We start from the raw sequence: 17297 nt of genomic DNA on the forward strand, positions 1-17297 counted from the left end.
TCTACTCCTGCCTTGGGCACAAAAATCAGGTGGGTAACCTTGAGCCAATTACTTTCTCTCAGCCCTTGGAAGGAAGCAGTGACAAACCACTTTAAATCATTTTTCTTGCCAAGAAAACTGTACAAACTTGTCAGAGCACTCTAAAAATTGATTGAATGGAAGAAAAAGAAAGGAAGTTCACTCAGATCACCTCCCAGTCTTTTTTTTTTAAAAAATTAGTCATTTAAGTTCCATTCTTATCCATGTTTAGGAAACAGTGAAGGCACAGTAAGATGCATTGGAAGTACACAATTATAATTTAGTTCTGAAATTAAAAACAATTACTGGCACAAAAACTATCTATAGGTAGATGGTTTAGTTTAAAAAGTATAGTCAGGAACTTGCCTTAATATTATCTTTACATTTTTGAAGTTCATCATCCACCATCTTTTTCTCTGTTATAATTTGTTCTTTCTCAAATAAAAGTTTGTTCCACTCCATATTTAACTCTTTATTCTTTAGGCTGTTAAAATAATAATACTAGAAACAATTATTTATATTGTCATTTTTTTAATATAAAATTACTCTGAAATAACATCACGGGACAAGATGTACCAAGTAGATCTAACACTGATATAAGACCAGCTAAGGAACTCTGATTCCAATAGCAATTTAATGGCACCTAGCATAGAAACCACTACAAATACTTTTCTTTAAATTGACAAGTTTCATACTAAGACCACATCTATGTGTACTTCTGAAAGAAATTATTCATCAAATAATGCCATTTTAAAATTGTATGAGTAATAATAGCAAATTTTATTATGCTCACTGACCAATTTAGAAACAAAAAACAGACACATTCTGAGATTGCAGCTAAAAACCACTGTAAAACTGATATTGTCGAAGTATGGCATACTTTACAAATTGCAAAAAACAAAACAACTGACCTTAGACATGTTCAGTGAAATAAAATCACAATGATCAAACAGTAGCAATTCTAAAGAGAATGAATCTGGCTGACCTCAAAATATAACTAGATAATAAGCTAGCTGCAACCAAACACATTTATAATAAGGGCAATATAAAAAAATGTGGATTAATATTTCAGAACTCCTTCACTATAGAACCTACAGTATCTTTCTTTAGATGGGAATCCCACAATTTCCCTTCAACAACAGCTTTGGAAGGGCATAAATCTTGTCAGGGTTTAGGGCTCTTCTGAAATTTTAAAAACTTTAAGACTGATTCTGCAAAAACAAATTAAATAAATATATATCTTTCTGAGATTGGAAAATCTGGACCTTTATAAAAGGGCACTGGATTTTGGTTTTTGCAAAGTACTATATCATCTAAATATATTATGGGACTTAAAGGGCAATTATTTAAAATCCATCCCATCTTCTTTCTAAATAAAACTATAATTCACAGTGGAGGAGCCAAGATGGTAGACAGGCAGCAAAGGCTGTAAAGAGCTCCTCCAAAAGTAAAAGTAAAATCCATCATAGTATTAATCATACCAGCATTTTTGAAAAGGCATCTGAGAAAAATGGAAATGCTAGTAATTGTGTGCTCTACTGGCAGTCACTTCAAAACAGCAGCTGCAAAACCCAATTTCCCCCAAATTTTATGCTTGTATGTTTTCTCATCATTTGAGATATATTATTATAGTTTAGCATTATGAAAATGTTAGTAATGAAATGCTAAAAAGTTGTAAAAGAAACAAATTCAGTAACTGTTTTCAAAATACAAATTTACTTACATCCAGAAACCACAGCATTATTGGAATTAAAAAAGAAGTAATAATTTTTATATTCTGGCTTTACCCTTAGTAAATTATTTAACTACCTTCCAAACAATAGCTATGTACAATTATTTTAATAAAAACAATCTTGTAAAATATTAAGAGTAGATTCTTCTTCATGTAACATAATAATATATATTATTTAAGATATTTATATCCTGCATATTGAAGGCATGATCGCTCAGCAGTTAAACAATTAAACCTGACAATCCAGGTTTGAAACCTGAGCACTGCATGGTGGGGTGAGCTCCCATTATTTGCCCCAGCTACTGTCCATCCAGCAGTTTGAAAGTGTGCAAATCGAGTAGAATAAATAGGTACCAATTTGGTCAGCGTTCCATGAGCCTTGGCATATAGTCATTGCATTTCCATATAGTTAAGTTGGCCACATGATCATGGAAATGTCTTCAGACAATGCTGGCTCCCTTAGCTAAGAAACGGAGATGAGCCTCGCCTCCTGACCATACAGGGGAAACCTCTACACATTATGTTATTTTATGTTATGTTATTGTAATAATAATAGGGGAAACCTTTACCTTACCTTATATCTTGCATGTCCTTTATATATTAAATGTAAACCAATCATAAAAGTCTTTCATAACTAATAGCATGTTAACCATATATTAATATAAGTACGTACATTTCTTTTTCAAGCTCTGCTTTCAGTGTTTCAAGTTGTTGAAAGCAATTTTGTTTATTTTTGAATTCATCAGACAATTGCATTTCCAAATCATGTATTTCTTTCTGCAGGTAACAATGCATGAATGTACTTTTACAACATACCATTTACAATAACATCATTAGCATACTTAAACAATATAACTTTTTTGGCATTTTCTGGTTTAAAAAAGCCCATTGAATCAAACATGTTTGCCTTTATGACCACATGGTTCACTAAACAACTGATTCACTTAGCAACTGCAGTGACTTGCTTAACAATCGTCATAAAACCTAACTAAAATCAAATCTGATCACAACCACTGACTTCTAGCTAAAATTCAAGTCCCAAATGTGGTCATTATGTGTTCTAACTGTTCATATTACAAACATAAATGAAATTTTAAATTGCCATAAATTGTCACATACAGACAGTCCTCACTTAACAACCACAACACCCTGGCTATATGACATACTCATTAAGTAAGACATCATGTGACTGCAATGGGCTAATGACTTCATTCCACTTGCAGTTGTTAAGTGAGATATTATGTTATTGTGATTTGTGATTTTAATTCTGCCTTCTCTATTTAATCTGCTTTTTGGAGGCTGACAGTGAAGTGCACAAATTGCAATCATGTGATTGGGGACACTGTAATGATCTGTAATGATCTTAAATACCTGTCAAGTACCCAAATCTTGATCTTGTGACCATGGGAACGCTGCAATGGTTGTAAGTGTGAGAACTGGTCATAAAATTATCTTTTCATCACTGCAATAACCTCAGTTAGTCACTAAACAGGGCCATTAAGCAAGGACTGCCTGAACACAAGTACTTTATATTTCCTAATAACAACTTAAATGGTGGCCTGTCTGACATTAATTTAGCTATTAAAGCTCTGGAGATGATATGTGTGTCACTAGCTGCTTCCAGATAGATAGTTCCTATATGAAATTGTGCAGTAACTTTTTTCTGACATATTATTATGAACAGTAAAAACAATTATTGGTCATATATGGGAGAACTGTACATTAAAAATTCTGCATACCTTGCCACTTCTAAACCTCTGACAATGACATAAAAGTAATAAAGAAATACCCACTGAGTAGATGCAGATAGTCATAAAGAGAGAAATGTATGCTTCCAATTTCAGGCTTATCTGCTATTCAAGCTTGATGAAGGGTACACCATACAATTATGTTAAAGAGGAAGATATTTCAAGCTATATTTTTGTAATAATATGTAAACATCAAAATCTATCAGAACTTACAATACCTCTCTTGTCTGAAGAGTGTCCTTTAACTCTCTTTCTCTTTCTTGTAATTTCTCAATGGTTTTCTCAAGAATTTGTTTTCCATGTAAAAATTCTTGGATCTGTTCCTATTCAAAAATTAAAGTAAATTAAAAATTGGCACAAAATGAACAAAGTGTTAATTTTATTACTGTTACAACCATTCTGTTTATACTAACATTGTAAGCACCCCTTCCCAAGTCCTGCTTTGCTGCCATATCATTGAGTATATGTATTTCCAAGAGGAATGAGTGAAGAATATCAAGAGGGTAAGTGTCAGATACAAGGAACCAAGAACAACACAATAAACTGCTCAGCGTTCTTTATTGCTGCCTGCTGATAACACAGAAATCTTTTTCAGATTAAAACACACCCTGCATAATTATCAGATACATCCTGTGAAGGTTTAGGGAGGATCCCTCCTGGGCCTCTTCCTGCATACCAAGGACTGAAGGCTGATTTGGCTCTTAGCTCTTTGGGAATAACAGAACAGTTAGAAAGGACCTTGGACATTTCTAGTCCAACCCTGTGCTCAAGCAGGAGACCCTATACCATTCCAGACAAGTGGCTGTCCAGTCTCTTTATAAAAGTCTCCACTGGTGAAGCACCCATAACTTCTGAAGGCAAGCCATTCCACTGGTTAATTGTTCTGTTAGGAAATTTTCCTTAGTTCTAGGTTGCTTCTCTCCTTGTTTAGTTTCTATCCATTGTTTCTTATCTTGCTTTTTGGTACTTAGGAAAATAGGTTGGCCCCCTCTTCTTTGTGGAAACCCTCAAATATTGGAACACTATCATGTCACCCCAGTCCTTTTCACTAGATTAGACATACCAATTTCTGCAACCATTCTTCATGTTTTAGCCTCCAACTCCCTAATCATATTTGTTATTCTTTTCTGCAGTCTCAACATCTATTTTTTTATAATATGGTGACCAAAACTAAATGCAGTATTCTCAGTGTGGTTTATCTGATCAGTTGAGATTTTTGGTGATCATATTTCCATAAGTAGGTGGAGCAATACAAAGGATCTAGCAAGCCATGCCCCTTAATTTAATCACTGAGCTACCTCTGTCCAAAAAAACCCAACCACATTAGTGGGAATGAAAACTCTCACCAAGATGTTTTATTTCATTCACTGTACCACAGCAAAGGAGATGGCAAGTCTCTTCCTAGATAATATTTTTTACCTACATGGATTGCCTGAGCATCTAATTCACATCAGGACCCTTTAATATCAGCTCTTAATAGTTTGTGTGCTTTCTTAAAAAAAACCAAATAGGTTTTAAGACATAATTCTCAATAGATGAAAGATGTAATGATGTCAGCTAGTGGAATGAAAATATATTAGAAATATATTAGAAATCCCTTACTAAGACTGGTTCCAATTCTTCAATTTGTTTTTCTTTATCAATTTTCAGCTTGGTCATCATTTCTGCAATTAATTCAAACATAAAAAAATATAATGTAGTATTTTCAATTATGAAATTACATATACTTATTTTTTAAATTTCTATTCATTCTTTGATAGACTCATTTGTTTTTTTTCAATCAAGGACCATATTCAGATAAGTATAATGTGCTCAGGATCTCACATAAAAACTGGGTATATCCAAGACAAAATGTGAACAGGACCAAAATAAAGAGGCTGGATGGATGGCTGAATGGTTAAAGAAGCAATAACAGAAATCTGAATAGTCAGATATTTCCAAGAAACCAGAAGACTGAGCTTTCAAAAATCCTTAACTCAATGGTACATTCTCCTATATATTTTTCATATTTCTTTAAAATTTGAAAAAATCCATAGGTGAATGCATGCTCAGAAAGCCACAAAAAAGGCTAAAAAGTAAAAAATCAATGGAGAAACTGGCAGGGATGGTTCCAGGTTGCTGGAATCAATCTCCCTACCCGTGCAGCCTCCCCTAGCCCCTCTGTGCTACTTGCACACCCTCCTCCCCAAGCCTCTTGAGCAATCCTTTATACTATGCTTCTTGTGCACCCTTTTGCACATTTATGCACTTTCCATGACCTATGCCGCACCTCTCATGCAGTTCCTTACATTCTTCCCAACTCTTCCTCACACCCTCTCACATCATCCCTGCAGCTCCATGATCCCTCTTCCACTCAACAGCAGCCACTCACCTGCCTGCCTGAGACTTGCAACTTCCTGCCAGTTTTCCCACTGATTTTGATTGTGGGAAGTTGGCAGGAAATTGCCAATGACTGTGAGATTTGGTTAATAACCACCAGGATTGCAGACATCACTGCTACTAAGCAAAGTGGTATCACTTTACAACAGCATCATTAGCGACAAAGTCTGTTCCCAACTGCCATTGTCACTTGAAGTCTACCTGTGTGCCTCTCCCTTATTTCATCTGCCTGTCCTACCAGATGCAGCACAAGGGGCATGATGAAGAGTCTGTTCCATAGGTAGCTACACTTGGCAGGCTCTAGGAAGCGGGCCTTTTCTGTTGTAGTGCCTCTCACTGGTGGAGTCTTCTCCACCCTGAGATGAGTTTGGCCTTGCCACTGTTGAACTTCTGGAGGTTTCCCAAGACCTGGTTTTGCCAGCAGGTCTGGGGGCTCCAAGAAATGGGTGAACTAGTGAAATGGCTCCACTATTTTTAAACTTTCCTTCATCTATTATTTTTTATTTAGTTTTTATATACTTTTTAAAGTATTTTAATATATTTATTTATTATTTTTAGCTCTGTTATATGCCACCCAGAGTTGTTTGTTTGTGAGATGGGTGGCTATATAAATTGATTTAATGAATAATTAATGCAGTGTGACCATGATATAAGATGAACAGTAAAATTGATATACACAAAATTAACACTATCACAGTTTCAAGTAGTTCTAAAGAACAATGTCTCTGTTTTCAGTTCTTCAACATACCTAGTTCAGATGATTTATTTTGGAGTTCCAAAACTAATGCATCTGAGGCATCTCTCAATTCCTTTTTCCTTTTAAAAAAAATTGAAATGTTCAATGAATTGTTAAAGAAAAAATAATTATGTGTGAATGAATAACTTCAGCATGTGTTATTATATAACTATTAAAAATTCATTGAATTGCAGAAATAAATAAATAAATATGGCTATAAAGCTGAGATACAGCAGAGTGGTTAAGTGACCATTCTAATTCTGTATTTAGTAAACTGTTTTTCCTATAACAATCTAAAGTGCAGGTAGTTCTCGAGTTATGACAGCTCACTTAATGACAGTTCAAAGGTACAACAGAACTTACAACCCGGTCCAGAAATTACAAATGTTGCAGTATTCCTGCAGTCATTTGTGTTTATGACTGACTGCAGACTTTACAGCATGCCCTTCCCTCCTATTTCTCCCCCATCCTGTCCCGTTGAGTCCCCTCCACTTGTCACTGATCACTCACTTACTTTTTGAAGATCACCAGAGTTCAGGATGCCAGGGTAGGAAAGGAGAACAGGCTACTCCCTTGCTAGGGTACGTGGCAGAAAAGTAGTCAACTTGTTCTGAGATGCTGGAAAAACCTGTTTTCCTTTTGTCACTAGACGCTAGCCTTCCATTCCATAGTGAAAGCAAATGGCAAGGGAAATACATTTTTCCTTTCCTTACCATTTATCTTTGGTCCTTTGCTATTGGTGGTTGGAGGGAAATCATGGAAGCAGCCAGAAAACTCATCACTTCCCTCCATCGACCATTAGCTGTGCATGTACTAGTTTGCAGAGACCAGCATCTAAGAGAAGCTTATTCTAAAGGAAGAGATTTCTGGCTGCTTCCTTGTTTTCCCTCCAGCCACCAATAGCAAGGGACTAAAGGCAAATGGCAAGGAAGGGAAAGATTTCTCTCCCTCCCCATTTGCTTTTGCTGTGGCATGGAAGGCTAGCGTCTAGTGACAAAAAAAGGGAGGTTTTCCTAGCATCTCAGAAAAAGAAAGCCACTTTTCTGCCACATGGCTTAGCAATGGAACAGTCTGTCTTCCTTTCTTATCCCGGAATCCTGAGCTCTGGAGATCTTTGAAAGGTAAGTGAGCAATCAGTGACAGGGGGACTGGGTGCAGAGGTTTCCCAAGCAGCTGTGGGAAGCAGAGCATGGGATATCTCAGTGATTGAGGGGAGGCCTTGGGATGTTGCAGGCATGGGGTTTTGTTCCTTCACCCTGGAGGTATCCTATGCGCACTTAACAACCCATGCATTCATTTACTGAATACATTATGGTGACCTGGATGGGGGCCAGTTCACTTAACATGATTCAATTAACATCCTCTGGTTTTGCAAATGTAATTGGTAGGTTCCAACACATTCATAACTCAAGGATTATCTTACCACACACATATATAAGCAAAATCTACACTATGATCAATTAAACCTTCTTTATTTATTAAACAAAAGTATATGATTGCCCAGCTCACATGTAACTCCATGTAAAGGTAAAGGTAAAGGTTCCCCCGCACATGCGTGCTAGTCGTTTCCGACTCTAGGGGCCGGTGCTCATCTCTGTTTCAAAGCCGAAGAGCCAGCGCTTGTCCGAGGACGTCTCCGTGGTCATGTGGCCGACATGACTAAACACCAAAGGCGCACGGAACGCTGTTACCTTCCCACCGTAGTGGTCCCTATTTTTCTACTTGCATTTTTACGTGCTTTCGAACTGCTAGGTTGGCAGAAGCTGGGACGAGTAACAGGCGCTCACTCTGTTATGCGGCACTCGGGATTCGACCCGCCAAACTGCCGACCTTCCGATCGACAAGCTCAGCGTCCTAACCCACTGAGCCACCGCATCCCTGCGTAACTCCATGTAGCTTACATTAAAAACCAAAACATAAAAACTATAAACCCTACCCAACACCAAATGGCAGCAGCAAAACAATCAGATTATTCATTTGATCCACTCCATCTCCATTCAGGGCTCCTGAAATAAACCACATTTTCTGGACTTTTTGGAAAAAATAAAAAGCAACAAGGGCCAATCATATCTCCAGGAGAATGATGTTGCATAGGAAAGGGACCATTTGGGCCATTTCCCTGATTTTGTAGTCTCACTCTATTATTCGTTGTATGAGGAATTTGGCAAATCTGTGCCCTGTGGCTGGGAGGACCAGAATACAAAACTGATGGGACCTCTTTCAGTACATGCTACATGAGAGCTAAGAGTTAGAGATCACAGCAGAGGTTTTAATATACCCAATTGGATTTAGCTCCTAAACCAGACTTAACAGTTTGTAATATTCATTCTGATGGGATGATCTATTCTAGATCATCCAAAATCCAATGCAGGATAGAGGTCACACTCTGGATATAATTTTCTTGTCAAAGCCATGGCAATGTGATCTGGTAAGATACATAATTATCCATTGTCGTGGACAGACCAGGCCCTGGTGGCTGTAAGGTTTTCCACTGCCACACAGGGATGCAGTCCTATTTGAATGGTTCACCCCCAGTGGCAAATGGACCTGCTCAGGTTTCAGAAAGAGCTAAGGGATATCTTGGGGGTTCTGCTGCATGGCCCTGTGGGGGCTTTGGCCGCAACCTGGAATCAGGTGGTGGCTGAGGCTGTAGACAGTATAAAGCCTGTGCATCCTCTCCTGGTCTATTGGTCCTGAAACTCTCTGTGGTTTATGGAGGAGCAGAGGGACCGGACATGAGTCACAGCCTCAATTAAGGCCAACTCAAGGTGATAAGAGTGGTGAAAACTATTTCTCCAGTCTTACTCACTTGGTCCCTCCTTGGGAAGGGGGAAATTCAGACAATCAAATAGGGCTGTGCAGAGGAATTTGTTCAACACCTAATGGATAAATTGCTCAGATCCGTTCTGTTTGAATCCAAGTGTGGAACGGGTCCATTGGAGGTACCTGGGAAATGGATTTGCTACATTACCTGGGAACTGCTTGATCCTGTTGGACCTGAGAAACTGGACAGGATCTTTGGGGCTGTTAAGGCAACTACTTGCTTATTAGATTCCCATCCCTCCTGGTTGGTAAAAGCCTCAGGAGGTAACCTGGATTAAAGCATCAGTACAGGAGGGGTTTTTTCCTGTACCATTTAAGAAGGCCTTGGTGCACCCCAATTTATACCCAATTCCAGCAACTGTTCTTTTATGTTTTAGCCTCCAGTCTCCTAATCATCTGCATTGCTCTTTCTAGAGTCTCAACATCTTTTTTTCATAGTGGCAACCAAAACTGGATGCAGTATTCCAAGTGTGGTTTTACCAGGGCATTATAAAGTGCTATTAACACTTCATGTGATCTTGATGCTATCCGTTAATGCAGCCTAGAACTGTGTTGGATTCTTGGCAGCTGCAGCACACTGCTGAATCATATTTAAGTGAGCATCCACTAGGACTCCGTTCCCTCTGTTACTATTATTGAGCCAGCTACCACCTACTATACCTGTGCACTTTTTCGTGTCTAAATGTAGAACCTTACTTTTTTTACCATTGAACTTCCATTTTGTAAGATAGCATCCAATGTTCAAGTCTGTCAAGATCCTTCTGTATCTTAAGCCTGTCTTCTGCAGTGTTGGCTATTCCTGCCAGCTTGGTATTAAATAGTCTGCAAATTTGATGAGTTCCCCATCTATCCCCTCATCCAAATCATTTATGAAGATATTGAAGAGTACAGGCCTAAAACAAACCCTTCCCTCCATGTAGATGCAGTTCCATTGAGGAGTACATGTTGAGTGCAGTTGATCAGCCAGTTACAAATCCATCCGGTGGTGATGCCGTCTAACCCACATTTTTCTATCTTATCAAGTAGTAGGTTATGGTGTAATTTATCTAATGCCTTATTGAAGTCCAAGTAAATTATATCCACAGCATTCCTCTGATCCACTAATTTTGTCACTTTGTCAAGGAATGCAATATGATTTGTGTGGCGTGATCTGTTTTTGAGAAACCGATACTGGCTTTTGGTTATTACTTTGTTTACCTCTAGGTGTTCACTGATTCATTGCTTATCTTTTCCAGAATCTTCCCAAGTATTGAGGTCAGACTGATAGGTCTGTAATTTCCTGGATCTATTTTTGAAGATGGGAACTATATCAGCTCTATTCCACTTCTCTGGTAGATCCCCAGTGCTCCAGATCTTTTAAAAATATAGTTCAGTGGTTCTGAGATCACATCTGCCAGTTCCTTCAGAACCTTGGGGTGTAATCCAGATTTGAACTCCTAGTGATTTGAACTTGTCTAGGGTGGACAGGTGCTCACTTACCATTTTCTTGCCTATTTTAACTTGTATTCCTAATCTGTTTTTTTACTATTTTTGATAGGTTGAACTGTTTTTTCCTTTTGTGTAAAGACAGATGCAAAAAAACAAGTTAAGCAGTTTTCTCCCTGTTGCTTCTCACCTTACCACTTTCTCCCTTTAATGAGCCAATTGTTCCATTGATGTTTTTTACATGTTGAAAGAAGTTATGTTATTTTTGACTTTTGTCACAAACCTTAGTTCATTTTAAACCTTAGCTTTCCTCACTTCATTTATGCAGGGTGGGGCTATTTGCTGATATTCTGCCCTCTTTCCACTTTTTATACTTGTCCTTTTTGTCTTTCAATTTATCAGAGTTCTTTATGCAGCCATGCTGGTTTCTTTTCAGAATTATTTTTCTTCTTCATTGGTATTATGGTAGGCTGGCCTCTTAAAAATTTCCCAAGCTTCTTGGGTTGTTTTCCCTTTGATGATTCTCATCCATGGAATCCTTCCCAAGGTCTAATTATTCAAATTAGCTCTCTTAAAGACCAAGACTCATTTGACTTTGTTCTATTGCTTGTGCTTACATAATGTTGAATTCCAATACTACATTATCACCCCCCCAAGGTTCCTGTAGCTTCAACACCTTCTAACATTTCATCTCTGTTTGTGAGAATTAAGTTGAATGTCTGATCCCCTTGTTCCCTTCTCCATTTTTTTGGGAGACAAATTTGTCTGCTAGGTTTTTCAGGAACCTGTATGATCTTCCACTTGGTGAAGTTTGTCTCCCAGTTGATGTCAGGATAAAGTTCCCATTACTATTGTGATGTGCTTTCTACATCTTAGTTAAATGACTAGCAAAAAGTTCACCTATTGTTCTGTTCCCCCCTCCCGGAGTAAAAACAGACAAGCAGGCACGACTAGTAAGAGTAAATTCTACAAGCTTTAGTTAATTGCCTTCTGATAAGGCCTTGGCAGCAAAATAGGCTCGTTACCTCAAACGTCAGCTGGAATGAGATAACGTCCAAACAAACAGTCCAAAAGCAGATGTACAGAAGCGTTGCCAAGAATTCAGACCAGGGTTTGAAACAAGAAGCAGAGTTCCAGAAGTTGTTTAAACTATTGTTCGTCACAAAGTTCTGAGAGCAGCCACACCCTTTTGTACCTTATGGGGTGTGGCTCAATGACTCAGCTACTCCCTGGCCCTCCTACTCAACCTATGTTGCTGCAAACGCTTGGCACTGCGTCTTTCTCGAAGGTCTAGCCATGAGTCATCTTCACTAGACTGTATTTGCTGCAGCTGCTCGAGTTCCGTCCCAGCCTGGCTACTCCCAGGCTGCTCTTCTCGGCCTTCAGATGGAGACAGAGGCCTTGCCAGAGAGGAGGACCCCGGAGAGGGAGGCCTTGCCAGTCCCTCCCCATCATCCTGAGTCCTCTTCCTCAGTTAGGACAGGCACGGGGGTCGGGGCCACAACACCTATTTCCTGTTTCATTGGGTGGCCTATAGCAGGGGTCGGCAACCTAAAAAAGAAAAAGAGCCACTGGGAACCGGTTCCATCACAAATTAAAAAAAGAGGGAGCCGTGTGCGTGTGTCCATGCACGCGCATGCGCAAAAAGGTTTTTTGCGCATGCGCGGACGCACGCGGCTGCCATTTTTTTAAAAATGAGATGGAACCGGTTCCCGGTTGCCCGATGGCGACGGCCCGTCTGCAAAGCTGCTGCTTTCGGCAGCTTTGCAGACGGGCCGTGGCAGCTTCCTCAAAGAGCGGCGCCCCTGCCCATTCCGAGAGGTGCGCGCGCACCTCTCCGAACGACCGGAGTTGCGCGCGCACCTCCCCAAACCTTTGGGGAGGTGCGCGCGTACCTCCGTGCGAAGGGGCAGCGGCGCCGCTCTTTGAGGAAGCTGCCGAAAGCGGCAGCTTCCTGAAAGAGCGGCACCGCTGCCCGTTCGCGCGGAGGTACGCGCGCACCTCCCCAAAGGTTTGGGGAGGTGCGCGCGCACCTCCGGTCGTTCGGAGAGGTGCGCGCGCACCTCTCGGAATGGGCAGGGGCGCCGCTCTTTGCGGAAGCTGCCGCGGCCCGTCTGCTAAGCTGCCGCTTTCGGCAGCTTCAGACGGGCCGCGGCGGGCTTCCTGAAAGAGCGGCACCGCTGCCCATTCGCGCGGAGGTACGCGCGCACCTCTCCAAACGGGCGGTGCCACTCTCCATTTGGAGAGGTGCGCGCGCACCACTGCCCGTTGGAAGAGGTGCGCGCGCACCGGGCGGCTGGGAGCCGCAAGAGACGGCTCAAAGAGCCGCATGCGGCTCCGGAGTCGCAGGTTGCCGACCTGTGGCCTATAGTATATAACTATGGAAATGTCATTTTTTCCCTTTATATTGACCCAAATGCATTCAAGAAAGTTTTCATCATTGTTGTTCTCTATTAACCTCTCAGTGGCTTTTGATACGATTGACAATGGTATCCTTTTGGGCTGGCTATGGAGTTTGAGGCACAATATTGCATTGGTTCAGCTTTCTCCAAGGCTGAGCTCAATCAATGTTAATAAGGAGCAACAGATTTAGCCTGTGGCTTCTTCTTTATGAAATGTCACCGGGCTCAGTACTCTTCTTTTTAACATTTATATGAAACTGCTGGGTGAGATCATCTCACATTATGAGATGAGATACAATCCGTATGCTGATGATATACAGCTTTATATCTCCATCTCTGGTGATCCAAGAGATGCTCTGGCTGCCCTTTCTCCATGCCTGAAAGTTGTAGGGATCTGGATGGGGGACAACAGCTTTCAGTTGAACCCAGGCAAGACAAAGGGTGAAAGAGACCTCAGGATTTGGTTATCATCATAAATTCTGGACAGAGTTGCACAACTCCTGATCCAGTGTCTAACCTGGGGAACCTCCTGGATTCACAACTCTCATGACTAGGAAGGCCTCTGAACAACTTCATGCTATGAACCAATTGCACCCTTACCTGGATCATGAAGCCCTGGGCATGGTCACTCATGCCTAGTCATCTCAGCTGGATTACTGTAATGCACTATAATGGACTACCCTTGAAGAGTATTTAAAGAAGCAGCTGGCAGAATGCAGTGGCACACAATCCTGGGAGTTCCTAAGGCTGCATTTATAACATTGCTATTATCAGTTTGCTTCCAGATCCAATTCAAGGAAGTTGGTTATTACTTTTAAAGCCCTACATGGCATCAGTCCAGAGTTCATGAGAAGCCATCTTCCCTCAATGGGATTAGTCTACCCCATTCAGGCCATCTGAAGAGGCCTGCTATAGATCCTGTCTGCTAAAGTACTCCAGCAGGTGGGTTCAAGGAAAATAACCTTTTCTGCTGTTGCTCCATGCCTGTGGAACATTCTACCAGCAGAGGTAAGAACTGCTCCCACTCTCCTGGCCTTCCAGAAGGGTATCAATACTTGACTTTGCCGGTTGACCTGGAGCACCAAGGAAGGTACTCCCTGCTAGACGTACTGACAGGATAAGAAGACCTCATCCCTGTCTCGTCTCTTGGTTCTGGTTCCACATGTGTAGTTTTAATGTTTTAAAATCTTAAAATATTAAATAAATTTTATTTATTTGATAACTTGCAAGCCACACAGTCACCTTATAGGAGAGATGAGTGGCATAAAAATTAAATAAATTCATTTTATGAAACTCTCTATAATTATTCATAATAGCATTATGGTAGAAGCCCTTGTAAACAGAAAGATGGAGAGCTGTCTAGCAAGTAACAGAAAAGGAACACTGGACTTCCCAAAGTTGCAAAGAACTTGCTGAAGTCTTTAGGAGTCAGAGTTGTCATTCAAGGTCAGGATCTGAAACAAAAACATTCTGTGGAGCCCAAGTAGTCCAAACAAAGAACTCAACATACATTAAAAATAAAATGCCTAACTAAAAAAATAAATTGTTCTGGCAGTGGAAGTTTGAAGCTTGCTCTCCTGCTTTTTTATGAAGTTTCAATAAGCTTTTCAGCCTGGGGAGGGAGGGGGGATTTAAGCAGCTCTTATTCATGTAGTCTTTGAAGCCTTTTCTTTCCTACTGAGAAAGAGTTTCCAGCTAGCAGAAACTGGTCTCTGCTGGACAGTGAATTGAATCAAGGCCAGAAAGTGTAGAAGGGTGGTGGACATTGTACGTACAGGCCTGTTAAGGGAATCCAGAGGCTTCCTCTCTTTAAGTTTCTCTTAGTTAACCTTTGGTATCTGCCATCTCCCTTGACCTTCTCCAACCTCCACCGCTGCTCCTTTATCAAACATCCTTTATGCTCAGCAGGCAAAGTCTGAAATACTTTGCTGCTGTGTCCTATTTATAGGGAGATTTCTGTTTTCCCTTTGTCACAATTATATTTTAAAATTTACACAGAAAACCATTTTACCTATTTTCCTCTTTCATTAGCATCTCCTTCAAATTAGAAACTTCAATCTGGAACCCATCAGTAACAGATGCATGCAGAATTCTAGTTTCTTCAAATTCTCTTTTAATCAATTCCTTTTCTTCAGTGACTTCTGCTAATGTTTTTACTGTAATTCGCAACTCAGTTTCTAAATTGTTACAAGTATTCTAAAAAGAATTAAAAAATTACATTTTTCAAGTTATATGTAGTGATGTTTTATAATTAAGATCCTACTAAATGGAAATATTCATAATAATTTAAACTATATCCTGGATTTCTCATTTATATTCAGTATTACTATTGAACTTAAATTATTGTATCAAAGATACCTTTGTATCTTCCAAAGAATGTGTAGTATTTTCCAGTTCTGCCAACAAGATTTGTTGCTTGCTTTCTGCTTTTTTTATTATCTCATCTTGCTGTTCTGAATTTTAAATGCAAAAAATAAAATATAAAATATTTTCAGGAAAGTTTACAGGCCAGAGTTATACTATATATCATGTATAGAGAAAATGTATGCTTTTAATTAAATAAGCAGTATTGGTCAACATGTACACCAAACATAATAACCAAACATATCCCTCATTGATCTTTGCCTAAACCTTCCTTAAATATCAGCTACAGCTATCCTACCCAAAGTTAAAAACTTTGTTTTAAAAAACAATATTTTTATCTGTTTTGATCAGTGGCATGCACATAGCAAAGTTCAACCTGTAGCTCCTTCTTGCTTCCTTGGCAAAACGTTTTTAAGATTTAAAGCATTCTTCAAGCAAAGGACAGATGCAGTCTAGGACATTGCTGTTTGGGAGGAGGAGGAGGAGGAAGAAGAGAGGAGGAGATTATATTGTTATATTGCAAAGAAAGATTGTGATCTGTAGGTAGCAACAAAAGTGAGAAAAGTAATTTATAATAGAGGCTGATAAAGCCGTTGAAGTGACTTTTGGAAGCTGAACCAGTGGTGGGATTCAAATATGTGAACAACCGGTTCTGTGTGTGGATGCTGCTTCTGGAAGTCCATTCTGGGCCTGAGCAATAAAAAATTAGCTACCAGTTCTGCCGAAGTGGTGCGATTGAGCATGTAAGCAGGAATCTAACTTAAAATAACTGAGGTGGGGTTTATACTTGTAACAGAAAAGAAATTCAAAGAGCACAAGTTCTATGCATTTGTGCCAGGGGAGAAAGGAGAAAGGAAGTGACTTCAGATTAATCTTTTAGACCAGACATGTCAAACACAAGGCTCGGGGGCCGGATCCAGCCCGCAAAGTGGTTTCATATGGCCCGCGAAGCCATCCTGGAAACACTGAGGGAACGGCCCCCATTGCCTTGGCCCTGGCCCAGAGACCCTCCTCCTGCCACAGACCCTCAGATCTGTCCCACTCCTGCCCAGGCCCCCATAGGCACCCTTGATGTGAACGATGTAGAGCTGGCCTTGCCCACCCAGTAGGCCATACACACTCTAGCCACACCCACCCTTGCCATACCCACCCTGCCCTTTGAGGGCAACCGCAATGCTGATGCGGCCCTCAATGAAATTGAGTTTGACACCCCTGTTTTAGACCAAGAACACTGTTAACAAAGGGAATATGTGGAATAAATCTAATTCTTTCTCTACATATTACTGCCCCCTTGTGGACAGTAGATCATGAATCCTGAAGAGTCAGCAGCGTTAGATTTGATTCTTCCTCAATGACAACTGCTTTCTTATTCCACTCAACTGATCATCCAAGCTAATGGAGAAGATAAAATTGGAGTATCAACAAAAACAAAAGCTAGAAAAACCAAGCAGTGAGAAAAATGAAGCAAAATATTATAACCCTTTTTGATTCTTACCTATCTCAAGCTGCCTTTTTATAATTAATATAGTTCTGTACTTTTGCAGATGTCCAATGCATATTATTTTACACTGGTAGTTAAAACACCAGTAAAATCCAGAGTATTTTAGAAGTGGAAAGGAGTCTTTTGAATTAATCATGCATACACACACAAATACAAACTAATAGAGAAC

At 40.0% G+C, this 17297-nt stretch overlaps 1 protein-coding gene across 1 annotated transcript in view; it reads right to left on the minus strand.

The window, feature by feature from the left end:
* Positions 1-17297, minus strand: part of SYCP1 (synaptonemal complex protein 1) — a gene marked incomplete at its 3' end in the record, with an annotated part of 71380 nt that overhangs the window by 34106 nt on the left and 19977 nt on the right. Inside the window, exons 12-17 of the mRNA XM_083360198.1 lie at positions 15275-15459; positions 6626-6693; positions 5101-5162; positions 3717-3821; positions 2424-2527; positions 385-502 (exon numbers count right to left, since the gene is read on the minus strand). Of these exons, the coding sequence (XP_083216324.1) occupies positions 385-502; positions 2424-2527; positions 3717-3821; positions 5101-5162; positions 6626-6693; positions 15275-15459 (642 nt within the window). The remainder of the gene's footprint in view (positions 1-384; positions 503-2423; positions 2528-3716; positions 3822-5100; positions 5163-6625; positions 6694-15274; positions 15460-17297) is intronic.

Source organism: Vipera ursinii (genome assembly GCF_947247035.1).
Source record: "Vipera ursinii genome assembly, chromosome: 3".
NCBI lineage: Eukaryota > Metazoa > Chordata > Lepidosauria > Squamata > Viperidae > Vipera > Vipera ursinii.